Source organism: Erythrolamprus reginae, chromosome 1 (assembly GCF_031021105.1).
Source record: "Erythrolamprus reginae isolate rEryReg1 chromosome 1, rEryReg1.hap1, whole genome shotgun sequence".
NCBI lineage: Eukaryota > Metazoa > Chordata > Lepidosauria > Squamata > Dipsadidae > Erythrolamprus > Erythrolamprus reginae.
This window is the reverse complement of record NC_091950.1, coordinates 406,363,823-406,381,056: the sequence shown is the minus strand read 5'-3', so window position 1 is coordinate 406,381,056 and position 17,234 is coordinate 406,363,823. Positions and strand designations below refer to the sequence as shown.

The following is a 17,234-nucleotide window of genomic DNA, read 5'->3' as shown; positions in this document are numbered from 1 at the left end:
GCGAAGGGTTCAGCGGGGCCTGCTTTTGGGCGGCCTCCAACTGCGCTTCTAAGGCTTTAATCTTCTTTTCTGCTTCCTTTAAGGAGGAGGAAGCCTTGGTTTTGGCTCTAGAAGAATGGGCCTTGGTGGTAGATTTCGGGGCCTCCTCCCTCCCAGCTGCAGCCTCGGTAGGGGCACTGGATGCTTGCTCAGCCATCCCCACTTGCTATGTTACTCACGTTAAGTAAGATGAGCCTATATTCCTTCTATCAGTGAACTGGAATACGTGCAAAGATGACCAAACGGGCTCTGTAGTTGCGAAAAATGGCGCACAGGAAAAGGTGTGGTCACCTGGGAATGCTGGGAAAGGCTTGGAGGAAGCTATGTGGTTCCTGATAAATATGGCGGGCGCAGCCAAGCGCGGGAAATTCGAGGGGCGTTACTGTTATAACAGCCAGTCCCCCAAAATGGCGGGCGCAGTCCAGCGGGTGGGAATGCCGGCATTTAGCCCGATGACCACCTCCTGCAGCCCAACCTTCCGTCCGGGGGCAGCTCTGGCCTCGCCGGCTGCCACAGCCCCCGCTAGGTCGTCTGGCGGTCGCCTGTCTCGTCGCCGAAACCGCCGGGCGCGCCGTTTCCCAAAAGCCGACAAACAGCTGTTAGTCGGTCTTTTGAATCTGCCGCCGAATTCGGCGGCTCCTCGTCTGGCGCGGCAGAAAGAACCTCGGGGAAAAACCCCTTCTCCGGCTTGGAGGGCGCCAGCGGTGAGCTCTAAAGAGTGAGGGAGGGGGGTGGGGTGCCTCTGGGGCCGCCGTACCTTCGCCCCTCCGAGCTCGATGAGGTTTGGCCTCGGAGGCTAGGGACCTCAATTCTCTCCACGGCTCTGGAGTAACCACTGGGCATGATGGTGGGGTTTGGCCACGGAGGTCAGGGACCCAGCCCAGGGAGAGCCGTACCTCTGGGCTGCTCCCACGGAGGGTGCGAGCCCTGAGGAGGTAAGTAGTTGCAGGTTTTACCCACGGAGGGTAGCCCCTGAGTCCTCTTATCCTTTTCTGTTTCTGTAGGAAAGAAAAGGAGGAAACACAAAGGAGAAAAATTAATACATTTAATGCATTTAATACAAATTATACATACATATACAAAAATTCAACAGAGAAGTAAACTCTAGTCCCTATCACTACGACTGAGTTTTTAAGACTGAGCTATAGGGGGGTGGCTACAGGGCGGAGCTAATTATTATGCTAATCTAACTCAGTTCCTAACCAATCAGGCTGAAGTATCACCCATGTTGGACTCTCCGCAGCAGTGCATTGGAGAATAGGAGGCTCTCTTTTAGTTCTGAAATATGTCATTTGTATCTTGTTAGCCAAAACCTACATAAAATTTTATTTTCTAAAAACATATTTTCTAAAAACACAAGGCCTATAAGCTTGGTTGGAATAAAGGTAAGCTCTAATGCTTTCAATATGGTTACTTGCTCTATTTTAAATTAAAAGAATCTGAAAAAAGACCTAAAATATGCAACAGTTCATAAAGCACTCAACTTGAACTTGCACAAATTAAACTAAGGAAGAAAAAGCCAACCAGCTTCTCTAATATGATATTGATCTTATACCCACCATTTTCAGAGAGAACATTAGGAATAGGTTTGAAGTACTAAATATAATTGATAGAGAGCCAGAGGAATAGTGGAGTGAATTTAAAGACATTAAAGTTGAATGTGAAAAGATGCTGCCAAATATGAAGAAACAGAAGACAGCAAACTGGATGTGCTTTCCAAAGCACTTGGTAATGATACACCAGCCACAAAGACTTGGAAGAGATACTTAAATGCTGTGATGCATTTGTAACTACAAACTATCAAAACAGGTCAAGAAACACTATTCACTGAAATACTCTATGCAAAGTTGGGCTCTGAAGAAGCCGGATCAGAAAAGTATTGACACTTTTGAACTTTGGTGCCAGAGAAGACTTCTGAGAATATTGTGGACAGCCAAGAAAAAACAAAAAATTGGATAATCAAATCAATCAGCCCAGAATTCTTGTTTGAAGCACAAATGACCAGATTCAACATATCCTAGTTTTTACATATATGTATAGAATAGAATAGAACAGAATTATCTATTGGCCAAGTGTGATTGGACATACAAGGAATTATGTACTCTCAGTATACATAAGAGAAAATATACATTTGTCAAGAATTATGAGGTACATCACTTAAGGATTGTCATTAAGTTATATGTCATTCAGCCGTAAGTGGGAGGAGATGGGTGATAGGAATAATGAGAACACTAACAGTAATAGTAATGTAGCCTTAGTGAATAGTTTGACAGTGGGGAGGGAATTGTTTGTTTAACAGAATGATGGCATTCGGGAGAAAACTGTTCTTGTGTCTAGTTGTCTTGCTGTGCAGTGCTCTATAGCATTGTTTTGAGGGTAGGATTTGAAAGTTTGTGTCCAGGATGCAAAGGGTTTATAAATATTTTCACAGCCCTCTTTTTGACTGTGCAGTATACAGGTCCTCAATGGAAGGCTGTTGGCAGTAATTGTTTCTTTGCAGTTCTGATTATTTTCTGAAATCTGTGTTTGCCAAACCGAACCAGACAGTTATGTAGAGGTGCAGATGACAGACTCAATAATTCCACTGTAGAACTGTATCAGCAGCTCCTTGGGCAGTTTCCTTCGGGAGTGGGGCGGCATATAAATCCAACCAACCAACCAATCAATCAATCAATCAATAAAGTTTGAGCTTCCTGAGTTGGTGCAGAAGAACCGTTAAACCTACCTGAACGGTATTCTCGATACACTGGAAGGAGAGTCCACGTGGGTTATACTCGAGTCTTATTGATATCATTAACCTGTAATTAATATGTAAATCTAAACTCAGTCCCTACCAATAATACTCGAGTATAACCCACGTCGACTCTCCTTCCAGATGCATTGGAGAAAGAACATTCCTTGTTGTGTTTTGATGACATTTTTGATAATAGGTAAACATTTAAGGTCTTGCAATATGGTCGAACCTAGAAATTTGAAGGTCTTTACTGTTGATACTGTGTTGTCTAGTATTGTAAGAAGATATAGAATGTGAGGGTTTCTCCTAAAGTATACCACCATTTCTATGGTTTTGAGTGTGTTCAGTTCCAGATTGTTCCAATCGCACCACGAGGCTAGTTGTTCAACTTCCTGTCTGTATGCGGTTTCATCGTTGTCTCGAATGAGATCAATCACTATTGTATCATCTGCAAACGTTATAGTTTAGCAGATGGATCATTTGAGATACCATCATTGGTACAGAGAGAGAAGTGAAGTGGTGACAGTACAGAGCCTTGGGGAGTCCCTGTGCTAATTGTACAGGTATCTGATGTGATTTTGCCTAGCTTCACCTGCTACTTTCATTATTTAAACAGCATGACACAGAAAACAAAAGAAAAGCCTTGAAAATGGCATCATTCACTGTATTCCTTAATATATATTATATTGCTTAAAAATTGATTGCTTTTTTTCTTGCAAACTTAATAAGAACATATTGAAATACATAGTAACTGGTCTTACTTTTTTATTATAAACTTTATCCTATTTCCCACTTGAAGAATTTTCTCCAGCCGAGGGATTCCATACCAAGAGGGACTCCGAAATGGAATATTCTCTGGCAAACCTTCCACATAAAGATCAGTGGGATGCGCTTCAAATTTCTGGTAAGGTACGGCCTTTGGTTCAGTGCTTCCCAAGGCCTCAGCTATTAAAAAACATAGCAAAACAAAGCACTCAGATTCCGTGCAAGAACAAGACATAAACTACAAATGTCCTGATTTATAAAATAGCATCTCAGAAACGGGTTAAACTTACACAGTGGCACTTTGGTACTTATCATTAATTGCTTCCAAGAGGCGACAAATACTAAAAAGGATGAGTACCAAACAAACTACATAACTTACCATGTTACCCTTTGTTTTGGCCAGAAAAGGATTTCCTAATTGTCCCTTTTCCTATGTCAGCGACCTTCCCAGCATGGCAGGCTTCCTCCCTGCTCTCTGCCTGTCACCTATTTCCTTTTGTAGTTACTTTCTCAGCATGGCCTATTTACTGTCAACCCTCTGCCATTATCCTCCACTTCCTTTTGCAGTATGTTAAGTACCAAACAAGCAATGAGTACTGTGACAACATTTTTGTATCAAAATGCATCAAGTACCAAATTTGACAAGTTTTAAACAATTAAATACCGAGGTACCATGGTGAATTCGATACTAATTTTTTTATACTCCTCCTCTCATAAAAAAGATTTTACTTTCTTCTTTGCAGGGCAGAAATCTCATAGTAAAGTTAGTTTATTTATTTATTTTAAATAATTAATTGATCAATAATTATGATTAGATTTAGAGATTGCCTGATTATAAGAGTCTGGATGCCTTACAGTACAAAAAATCAAGTAGATGGAATACCCGTTCACCTCTTTCAGAAATAATTACAAGAGACTAGCATCCCAGTACAGACATAAGAGTCATGACCAAACTGGTAGACTTTTTTCAGATATTGTAAAGAGGTTACAAACACACATATACCATGAATTGCTGCCAAATGTACTTACCAAATTTTCTGCAGAATAACTGATCTACCATTTTCCTTAGTTTTGTAATTCTGGCATACCATTCTTCTTTTACTATAAACAAATGATAAAACAAGGATTTTATTAAAATAGTTAACATTTCAACAGCAATTCCTTATTTTCTCAGAAAATTACATTTCACTTTGCTAGCCTTTCCGTCTTGAAGAATGAATAATTTTGGTAGAGATAAAGGCCAGAGGAAGACGCTTGGGATAAGTGCATTTATGAGCAATTAAGGATAGTGCAACTATAACAAGGGACAATACAACAAATAAATGCAGATAATGCAACTTTTCTAAGTAATAGATAGATAGATAGATAGATAGATAGATAGATAGATAGATAGATAGATAGATAGATAGATAGATAGATAGTCAGTCATGAGACAAGGACCAAATAAGGATAACCAGGGCAAAAGGACAATCAGAAAATGGACATCTGATCTCAGTGTAGCTATTACAATCTAAATATCTAATTCAGTAGGAAACAAGCCTATTTACATTTCAACTCTTTTAATATTTACAATATATATTGGTAGCATAGTTATCCACAATATACATAGAGAAAGGGTGTTAATACTGGAATGCATGCATACACATCACGGTATCATAACACAACCTGTCATTTCTGCAGCACTGTGGTTAGGAAGAGTTGCCCATGACTGATAGAAACACTTATTTAAACTTATTCAAATCACTGATCCAAGTACTCCACTGTTTTAGATAGTACACTTTCAATTTCACTAATTGCAAATGATAGGGATAAAACGATACTATGTGAATTATTTCACATAGTATTGTTCTCTAAAAACAGATTACAGGTTACAGATCTTTCAAAGCACTAGAGCCAAGATGGTGAATCTATGGGACCCAGAGCCCTCTCTGTGGGCACGCGCACCATCACCAGCTAGTCTTCAGTTTCCGATGTGTGCATATGTGCACATTCTGGTTTGGGTACTCACTGCTGAAAAGGTTCGCCATCATTGTACTAGAGATAAGTTAAATTGTATAACTTTCTGCTCAGCTAAGCATTGTTAAATAATGTAATTGTTAATAATTCTATAACAAATGTTTTGTATCTACATTTTTGTGACTTATTTACTGAAATGCTTTAATTTGTTTACTATATTTTAATAAATCTTTAAAACAGTTTACAAAGAATCTTAAAAAGGTACAGATAGAAAAACTTTTTAAAAATTACAAATCTAAAATTGATGATTTTTGACATAAAGCAAATTTAAAGGACTAAGAATGTAAGAAAACATATTTGCCTAGCTTTCCCTACAAACACTAAACGATTAAAATAAGTATCAGTAGACTTCTCTGGATGAATTCCAAACTTAGGTTTTTACAACCATGGATACATTCTCAATGGTTGACCATCAATTTCCATCAAAAATTATGCACAAATCTACATCAAATGTAGCCACAACTGGGGTGCATAGACTTACCTCCTGTAACTGGTTTGTCTAATGGTAAATCTTCTCGTGTTGAATTCAGCAACTCATGCCTGCAAATATTCAAAGTATGTATTTCAGCAATCAACATTCTACTCTGATTACCAACTTTAGTCCATAGCAAATTTTGTTTTACTTATTATATACATCTACTCATTCCCACAAACAGAGAAATTAAACAATGTTTTACAATGTGAGAAGGCCAAATTATAGCAGAGATTTATAAACCTAAATTAAGAACACCATCATTCAACAAGAAAATATACTACACATGAATGTGATAAACCAAGTTTGGCTTGAAATGATGGTGCATTGAACTTACCATAAAGGTTAATTTCCTAAGCAGAGAGAGGGTATCTGGTAGTGGGCATCTTCTCCCACACATCTTGGAGGCAGGGCTTAGTTTTCTTCTAATCCTACTTTCCAGTGGGAAAGGATAAGCTATTTCCCAGTTTCATAATAAGCCAGAAAAAGACGCAAAGATAAAATACTTGAGAAAATTAGGAATAAAGAGGCAGATATAGATGTGGGGGGAGGGGCTGAAACCTTTCTGCCATGGTTATTAGGTGTGGAGGCCTTGTCTCTGCAACAAACTACAGACTTTCACAGTAAATCCAAGGACTGTTTGCCTACAAAGGCAGGGCATCCAATAGATCAGTGGTTTTCATAGTGTGGTCTACCAACATTTGGGTGGTCCCCAAGGCACTTTCAAGGAGCTATCAATGTCAAAACAATTTCCACTCAGTTTTCAACTGAGGCATTGTTTTCTTTTTTACTTTCTCTCATGAACTTACAGGGGATTAAAACTGGGGACTAAAACAACGGGACTAAAACAACTAAGATATGATAGCGGTGTTCCAATATCTCAGGGGTTGCCACAAAGAAAAGGAAGTCAGGCTATTCTCCAAAGCACAGGAGGATAGGACAAGAAGCAGTAGGTGGAAACTAACCAAGGAGAGAAGCAACTTAGAGCTAAGGAGAAAATTCCTGACAGAACAATTGATCAGTGGAACGGCTTGCTTCCAGAAGTTGTGAATGCTCCAACACTGGAAGTTTTAATGAAGATGTTGGATAACCATCTGTCTGAAGTAGTAGGATCTCCTGCCCAAGCAGGGGGGTGGACTAAAAGTCCTCCAAGGTTCCTTCCAACTCTGTTGTTACTGTTAGAAATGTTCACAAACCAAAAAACCCTGACATGTGAATGAGAGAGTTTGGCTTTTTTATATAAGGTTTTGATCTCAAATATGCTGTGTTCAAAACTGCTGGTGCCTCGGCAAAAAAGGGCTAACTTCTGTTCCTGCCTAGGCTTCTGTTTCTCTGGCTCTAGCAATTAATTCCACTTATCCTAAGCATAGAAAACTCAGCTTACCATGTCTTCTTAATGCACAGTTGTCACCTAGAGCCCAGGCAGAGATAGTAGTAATGAGGCAGTTCTTGCTACCTTATTAGAATTGCACTGGATTATCTATAGCTTGATGGATACAAGCTTGGAGGTATTTCCACTATCTTTATTCTTTGTGGCCCCAAGTCCAGTGCCACCAGGAAGGCAACCAGTAAAGGAATGACTTGAAAACTTAATATCAAGGCAGGAGTATCCCTTATTCCCCTAGAGACCTTCCACTCCAGTTTGAAGAGTTTGTTTAGTGTCCCAGGAAACAGAAAACACATGATGGGAATGCAAGCCATTAGGAACCCCCTCTGCTATCAGTGTTCTCACCAGAAGACCCACAGAAACAGAGGATTCCATTTTCTATAGGCAAGAGTCCTATAGGCTTTCCTGAATACTTACAGAAAATTTGCTTTTAAAAAAAGCCTGGTGGACTTGGAGACTGGCTTTAAGTTCTCCTCCTTACCTAAGGACAATTCTTCCTTCTCTTCTCTAAAGGAAAATGGTCAGATAATGGAGGGGAACAAGGGGCTTGGGGTGTTGAGTATCCAGGACCCTATCTTCCACTTCATGTAGTGTCTGGGCCAACCAAACTCCAAAGAGAACCAATGACAACTCCACTGGCAGTTGTAAAAGTAAAGGGGAAGGGGGGGGGAAGAGAAATGATTATCTATAACAGTATATCTCAACCTCAGCAACTTTTAAAATGCATGGACTTCAACTCCCCAATTCCCTAGCCAGCGTAAGTCCATTTATCTTAAAGTTGGTGGGATTTAGAAACACTGATCTATGCCAATACGTGGATAGCCTTGTATAGATGTATTCCCCAAAGCAAGGCAAGGCTAGAAATGGGGAAGAGAACTATTCCCCTGCCGTAGGAGGAAGAGTTAAAAGAAAATTATGCCCTGCCTCTAGGATGAGTGGGAACAGATACTCACTATCAGGTGCCCTGGCTCCACTGTGGCAAAATGGTCAAAGTCCTTCCTCACTGGCAAACAAAGATGCAAATGGTTTTAGGAATTCTTTAATAAACTGAGCATAATTTGATATTATCAATAGTGACATTAAATGGGTGTTAAGAACCATCAACAAACCAAACACAGTCATGGAATTTTGAAATTTAAAATACTCCAGCACAATCAGCAGATATAGTTAAGAGTTGTGGCAAAACCACATACACATAGCTCCATTTAGCTCCTCCTTTCTCTTAATGTTTACTCTTCAAAGTTGTTGTGTTAAGAATCATGTTAAATGTGCTTGTGCTTGTTCACGGGATCTCCTCCATCATTCAAATCATGCTTTCAATGTCCAAATTGCACGGCCAGTTTTCCCTGGGTATCTAGCCGGGGGGCGGGGGGGCTGCATCTGTTCAGGATCGAACATAATTTCCCTAGATTTCTTAAAAACAAATTTTATTTTTCGGTCTGTCTTTAATTTAAAGTGAAGATTAGCAAAATGATCTGTGCCTAAAACTGTTCAAGCAACAGGCAGCTATTTTTGGATGACTTGTGCCTCAAGTAAAACATATGTTTCAGATGTTTTGGTTTGTGCACAAATTTGTTTCTAATCAGAAGAGAGCAAAGGAGGGAGAAGGTGGGGAGGGGGGACGTAGGGAACATTAAGATCGGTGGTTGAGGAAAGGGAAGAAATGGCTGAAGCATGTGACTCCCTGTCTCCCCTCAACAGTTCCCAGTATGGCATATCCCATCAGCCTACCTATGCACTAATCTTCACAGTGCCTTCTATGCCTTCTCTCCCTCGCTTCAATCATGTCTAGTGTCCAGTGTGGAATATTGCTGTCAATTTTCTCAACATCTTTCTTCTCTTCCCTCACTATGCAGATGCAGGGGAATGAATATCTATGGAGATTCTCAATCATCCGGGTCATGTTTGTCCGACAGGTGTTTTTTATGTTTAATCCTGAACAGAGGCAACTGAACTTTCTGGTTTTTCTTTGAAGACATTTTATTTATTTATTTATTTATTTATTTATTTATTTATTCATTCATTCATTCATTCATTCATTCATGATTGATTGATTGATTGATTGATTGGACATATATTCTGCCCCTCTCCGTGGACTAGGGGCGGTTCACAACATTTTGCTTCTCATTCAAGAAGCTTCTTCTGGATTCAAAGTAAAACCAGAAAGTCCAGTTGCCTCTTTAAAAAGCATCTTTGGGTTGGTAAGAATAGTGACTGCATTCTGGAATATGAGATGGTGTTGTGGAGAAGATTGAGTGATGTTGCCATGAAGGAGGGGAAGTACTGGGAAAATTGAGGATCAGGCCAGCAGTGTTATGTTGCACTGATGCATACATGGGGACAGCAAAAGGGATGGAGGAAGAAGGAGCAATCTTGAAGGATATGACATGTTGGCACTTGCTGAGAAAAAAAGGGAAAAGCAAAGAATACATAGGCAGCTCCCTCTACTGCCCTATCAAATTATATTTTATCCAAAATTTGAACAATTAAAATTTTCTGGGTATGATGTTCTACTTACCAAATGGTAAGTAGAATGATTTCCCAGAACTTGAAAAAATAGTGATTTGCTCTAAGATTGAAACAGAACTTTTTCTTTTTCATTTTGCAGACCTCCCTATTTTATAGGTTAAATTTCTGTGTGCGATTGACTCGATTCTAGTTCTTGCTTCTAGTTCTTGCTTCTAGAGATGGAGGAGATCACCACAACTCAGCAATTCTTTTCTAGGGAAAGAAAAGGCTGCTGTATTTGTCCACAAAATTAAATTCAACTTACTTACTTCTTAATCACAAATCGGATCCGTTCTTTTGCCAGTAAAATCCGTTCAAGACGTGGAATCCCATAAGTGGAGGGTCTACGAAAAGGAATTCCTTCTGGTAATCCTTCTACATACAGATCTTCAACATGAGATTGGAAGAGTGGATACGGGATAGATACAGGCCCTTTTGCATTAATAGCTTCAGCTTTAATGTAAACAAGGAAAAATTATATTACAGTTTAAATAAACTATTAACTATTTGCTCCCAAAGGATGTTGAATGTAACCAACATAATGACATGTTTCAATGAAGCCTACTTTAAATAAAAGGAGGGATCCCCAAGGTTCCAAACCTGAAACCGATGCCATGCAGCATCAATGACCAATATTAGTTTTTATTAACAATGTATTAGCACCCTGATTTTGAGCTCTAACATATACAACATAGTCAAACTATAATTCAGAATTAACTAATTTTATTTTTTCTAATCTGTTTAACATTGTAATCTCTCAGCGCAAGTCCTCTACAGATATAGTAATGATCGTAAATCTGGATTGCTAGTGCAGCTATTCCATCAAGCTATAAATGGTACAGACCTAGACCAATTCATATTTTATTTTATGATTCATTTTCTGATTCAGAAATATCACACTAGTTCACACAGATACCAAACCTCAACTATAAATCTATGCCATGTCCATGTTAACCCAGAAGTTGAGTTTACTTGCTATTCACAAATATGTTCTGTAGGCCTGCAGTTGGATGATCACACCTACAAAAGGATGTTTTCAGCTAGAGTCAGGTTGTAAAAATGTAATAGGACCATCTTACGTCTCCCTCTTTCTGTATTCTCATCATTTCTCAGGGGGAGAGGAGGTGGGAGCAAATAACCCATTGAACAGAGCAACACCTGCATTTGGCAGGAAGTAAAAAGAGAGAAGAAAGAAGGAGTTTCAGTTCTTATTCTTAAGGTGACTCAAAATAAGAGAGCTTTGTCTCCCAATCTTCTGCATAGGCAAAGAAGGCACTCTACTACAGTTCACTTCAGAATCCTCAATATCTAACGGATTCTGCCAATGCATAGAGATTGGACTGATCCAAAAATTATCAAGGGAGAATTGAAGATTCAAAATTAATAGGACAGGTAATTTGTGATTTCAGGGTCCTCTAAAATTTCAAGCATTTTTGAATTGTGCAGTGGTTTTACCACTGCTGGAAAACTGGCTTTTAATGTTTATAGTCTGGCAATTGTTCTCTTTTATCAAAAAAGAAATCAGCCTCATATTGTTATTTCAGCTATCCCAAAGTGAAATAATAATGGAATAGCAAAATGTTTGCTGGTCTTAAATACTGCAAGGTCTTCTAGGATTTGAGGAAGGTGGCACATCTAGTCCATTATACTACAGTCTGAAATAGTATCTGTGAGCCAGGAAATGCTGCTGAACAATGCACTATGTGGATTGGGGAGATAGGTTAGGAGTAAATAAGGTCTATCCAAAGGAAAAGACGTCTATGCAGCCAATATAAAAACATCCTATTTTCATACAGTTTTCACATCCGCTTCCTTTGCTTCTAAACTCCACTTTTTAAATGTTAGGCAGCTACAGACAAAGAATACAAAAACTGCACATTAACATATTCAAAATGTAGATACACTAGGCTCTGAGTGGAAGCTCACCAGGAATTTTCTATTTTGTTAATTTGTTGTTTTGTTATTTTTTTCCCTGCTTTGCTTTTTCCTTTAAGGTAGTGTTTGTTTTGTGGTGTTGGCAGTACTGAAAGGCTGGAGCTGGCATTCTGCTTGGAGCTAGCAGCTGAAGCTCACTGTGTTGATAGCCAGAATGTAATTCTCCAAAATATTTATGAGTGGCAGTTTGAAAAGACTGCTCCTAAATGACCTCTTTCTGACAGAAGATCTTGGTTTATATTGAGAGACTTCAGGAGATGATGCAGTAGAAATTACACCTGGAGCACCAGTAAGCTAAAAGTGAACTTGACTGAGCACAAAAGCTCATGCTTAAATATATACAATGTAATAATGAGTGCCTTATAGACTTAAATTTGTCAAAATCTATGCCTTTCCCTAGATGGGGTGTGGAGGAATTTGTTTTATTAACTTGGATTCATTCTAGCTATTAGATTTGGATGAAGTGGATAGGAGCTTGGAATCCATGCTCTTCCTGGCTCTTTTGGGCAGTTAGCATGTATTAGTTTGTAACCAGTTTCAGAAAGCTGGCAGAACGTCTTTGATACCAGGGCTTGTCTCACTGTATTTAAGTAGTCATTGCATATCCCATTCAGAAGAAGCCTTGCTTGGATTCAGCAACCTTGGGTAATTATTATTTGGATAATTATTTTCCAGTTTCCAAGAAAAAAGCACTCTGACTCCAGAAGTAAAATATCGTAGACAAAAGCCCTTTTGCCTTTTTTTCAGCCTTAATCTGATACTTGATAGATTCTTTACCTATACCTCTACAATTAAAGAATATAGAAATTTTTTAAAAGTGTGCTTCCCCAAAAGGAGAAATAAAATTATGAACAGAATTGAGCTGCAATAGAATATGAAAACTTGGTAAAGTGGGAAAGAGAACTGAAGGAGGAGATTAAGAGTATCATCATTAACACTAGCTTTGTCATGAGACAAGCAGTATAGAAGATTAACTCATAAATGGATGCCTTTTCAAACCGCACAGGAGAAAAATTTATTCCCACAAAATATGCAATATTAATACTCTTTTTATTTTTTGCAGGTCCTAGACTACAGCTTTTCTTGGCAGTGTATTTAAATTCTCTGCAGAGGATTTGCAGTCTTAGAAAGCTAAGTCTAAAAAATTACCTTGCAGAACTTCCAACAGCAGGCCCTTTAGTAAAGCAGAAAATACTAAAACCTATTGCAATGTCTCTAAGTCTGCAGAGCCAATCAGTTATAAGCACTCGTTAGCATTTACAGCTCTTGGACAATGGCAGAACAATACACCAAAAGACTCTATGGCAAAAAGAAGTAAAACTTTTAAAAAATTATTAAAAGTATTCAAATATAATTGGACAACTGAGGAATGGGGGAGGAAGACACATACCGTATTTTCTTTCAAATAATTTTTCAACTTGCTTTCTCAAGTCTGTAATTCGAGCATTCCATTTCTCTGAAAGGAAAAAAGCACCTGTTAGCCCTCTAGAGCAGGGCTAACAATTTCATTGAGAGCTGCATCAGGGTTGTGTTTGATTTTGGGTGGGGTGGCCAGCTCGACATCACTCATGTCGGGGGCACCTCTGGTGGCCAAGTGCTAAGGCAGGACTTCCCTCAGACCCTCCCTCTCTCTGATAATCTCCTTCTGTCCTTTTCTTTTTCCTTCCCTCTTCCTGCTCCTTTCTTTTTCCTTCTCTTTCCTTATTTTTCCTTCTTTGATCTCTTCCCATCGTTCCTTCTTTTTCTTTGTCTTTCCTTTTTCCCTTTCACCTTTCCTGTTCCTTCTTGGATGCTCAAATGCAAAAGGGGAAATTTCTCCTTTTGTTTTGTTTTTAGTTTGTTTGGCTACCCCTCTGCCAGTGAAAATGGAGCTCCGGGAGGGCCATGCATGGCCCTCCTGAGCTGTTTTCATTCGTAGAGGCACTGCAGGCTGGTCCATAACTGTTTCCAGGGTGGCCCCACGGGCCAGATCAAAGCACCCTGTGGGCTGGACTTGAGTCTGACACTCCTGCTCTAGAAGACATATTAAACCTTTTAACTTATTTCATCCTAAGTATTAATTCTACCGTGTTTTCCCAAAAATAAGACCATGTCTTATATTTTTTTGAAACCTGAAATAAGCGCTTGACTTTATTGCCATGCACTCAAAAGCCCAATTGGGCTTATTATCAGGGGCTGTCTTATTTTGGGGAAAGCAGGGTATCTAGTTGTTAATGTGTGACTATAAAATAAAGCTTACCACAAACAAACAAATCTATACCTACCCGCCACCAATCCATTTATAAATTCATCATCTATCAATTATCTATCTATCTATCTATCTATCTATCTATCTATCTATCTATCTATCTATCTATTATCTAGCTATCATCTCTCTCTCTCCCAGTTTTTTTAAAAATATATTATCTCTCTTTAGCAAGTAAATCAGTAACTTATTTCCATTAAAGTTAAGGAAACCTTCTAAATTATGAATTTATGTATAAAACTTATATGTTGAATGTTAGGCCCAAATAAAATTCTGACATGGTTTAGAATCAATCCATCTCCATGTCAGGATTAAGGCTATCCCCAAATATATAACGAACACAAGCCCAATACCACTTAGCTTAACTCCACACTATCAGCTAGCTAGCTAGTCACCATTCTAGCTTACTGGTTTGTACAGGACATCAAATCACTTCTCCTCCTATCCTACTTTAAATGATATTTAAATTCAAAGAAGCCTGATGAAGAGTTTGATTACATCTATTGTAACATCTACTCTCGTGAACATTTTGAATCCTTAAAATGTATGTCCAGGCAATACATTTAGTTCTACAAAATATATACTTTTCCCCATGGCCAGTATGACTGTCTTGGATTTTATGTGTCAGAAAACTTCAATGTATTTCAGTCATTCTTGTAGGATTTGATTTCTCTTCATTTCTTCTTTGTCTCATCAAGAGTTCTTCAATTCTTTAACAAGTTTTGTTTTGTAAATCCAATAGAAAATAATTATCCAGATCCCTTTTTGGTTACTCGTTTGTACATTTCCTTTTTAAATTTTAAAGTCACAGCCCGTTTCTTTTGTAGATCCATCCAGTGAAGCATCTTTTTCTAATCCATTATCATCATCTGTCTGGTATTGTAGCTACTCTTTTTGGATTTCATTCTTCAAAAGTCTCTTTCAGTGTTTCTGTTGTCTCAAGATTTTGCATTATCTTGCAGGCATTTACAGGTAGTTCTCAACAAAGAACCATTTGTGGTGGTGTAGTGGCTTTTGCTGCCTACCGGCTGCCTGCAATTTGGCAGTTCGAAACTCACCAGGCTCAAGGTTGACTCAGCCTTCCATCCTTCTGAGGTGGGTAAGTAAAATGCTGACTCTGTAAACTGCTTAGAGGGCTGTAAAGCACTGTGAAGTGGTATATAAATCTAAGTGCTATTGCTATTCAGTCAGCAATTATTCCAAGTTGCGCTGTCACTGAACAGTTACAACCAATCCTTGAAATTCACATTTATGACTAGTTGCTTAGTGCCCCACAATCATATAAACACCATTTGCAACCTTCCCTCCCAATTTTCCTGGCAAGTAAATGGGAAAGCCAGCAGAAAATGTCACGTGTTGCTGGCATAAGTCTCCTGCACCTCTGGGCTTATGCCTATAATTTCTGCACCCCCACATACCTTCCCTGATCAGTGCACTCACCCCCCAACTCTCCCCAGGCCACACACTGTGTCTCACACACACACCCTCCCACCTGTACAGCACCCTTACTTATACCTCTACAAAACCTCCCTGACATTTATTTATTTTATTTTATTTTATTTTTATGTCACCCTTTTCCTTAGACTCAGGGTGACTTACAACATGTTAGCAATAGCATTTTTTAACAGAGCCAGCATATTGCCCCCACAATCCGGGTCCTCATTTTACCCACCTCGGAAGGATGGAAGGCTGAGTCAACCTTGAGCCGGTGATGAGATTTGAAATGCTGACCTACAGATCTACAGTCAGCTTCAGTGGCCTGCAGTACTGCACTCTACCTGCTGTGCCACCCCGGCTCATACATACATACATGCATACATATATCTCTCACACGTATTGTGTTTCCCTGAAAATAAGACCCTGTCTTAAAATTTTCTGAATCCTGAAATAAGTACTTGGGCTTATTGCCACACACTTAAAAGCCCGATTGGGCTTATTATCAGGGGATGTCTTATTTTGGGGGAAACAGGGATACCTCGCCCAACCTTCCATTACACATCATCCCTGCACTGCTTCCCAGATGATCCCTGACAATCATAACAACTCCCTCTCTGTGGACATCATCTCTTGCATTGGCTCTGCTTTTGTGGAGCCTGCTTCAGTTCACCTTACCACCCCCTGAATTCTGGGATTCTCATTTTTCTAAGCACATTCCACAGCTTTGTATGATTGACAGGTAAAGATTTTTCTATAAACAATGCACATACTGACTTCTTTTTGCTATTCTTTGGCTTTCTAAATAAACAAGTATGTATCAGGAATATCTCATGTTCCTCTGTCTTTTTCAAATATATACTGAATATTTGGTACTACTCTTTCTATATAAAATTTCTAAAGCAATTATACTCTGTGACATTCCAGGCAAGGTCTGATTTTGGTCTCTCCCGACCCATTCCAAGCTCTGCTGTCTCTTTTTCCTCTCCCTCTTGTAACTCTGGCTTTACCCTACAGCTTGGTTTATCTTGCCTTCTCTTGTGCAATTTGAAACAATCCCTTTGCCATTGTCACTAAGTCATATTTTACCTCTAGGATCTTCCTATATCACAACTGCAGAATACAGGTTCCTGCTTGCTTTAGTTGGGTAATTGAGATGACATTTATGCCTTGTGTGACTCTGCTTATAGAAGTAATCCTAGACTTACAACAGTTCCTTTAGTGACTGTTCAAAGTTACAGCAGCACTGAAAAAAGTAACTTATTTATTTATTTATTTATTTGGATTTGTATGCCGCCCCTCTCCGAGGACTTATGACAGTTACTGTTCCAGTATCCCCATGCTCATGTGATCTAAATTCAGAAGCTTGGCAACTAGTTCATATTTATGACTGTTGCTGTGTCTCAAGATCATGTGATCACCTTTTGTGACCTTTGGACAAGCAAAGTCAATGGGGAAATCAGATTCACTACCAGGTTATTAACAAATCAACTAGTGCTTCATTTAACAATGGAAGCAGGGATGTAAAATGGGGCAAAATTCACTAAACAAATGTATTATAGTCATCCTTTTGAGATAGACCTGATCAGGCAACACTCCCCAAGAAAAGCAGAACTATATTGAGATAGGCTATAATACAATCTTCCAAATCTCCTTCCTTTCCCCTATGCTCCAGTGAGACAAGAAAAAGGCCTTGTCT

At 39.1% G+C, this 17,234-nt stretch overlaps 1 protein-coding gene across 1 annotated transcript in view; it reads right to left on the bottom strand.

The window, feature by feature from the left end:
• The window catches only part of GTF2I (general transcription factor IIi), a 98,287-nt gene that overhangs the window by 31,634 nt on the left and 49,419 nt on the right, over positions 1-17,234 (bottom strand). The window contains 5 exon segments of the mRNA XM_070735230.1: positions 3,535-3,718; positions 4,568-4,639; positions 6,036-6,094; positions 10,191-10,374; positions 13,247-13,312. Of these exon segments, the coding sequence (XP_070591331.1) occupies positions 3,535-3,718; positions 4,568-4,639; positions 6,036-6,094; positions 10,191-10,374; positions 13,247-13,312 (565 nt within the window).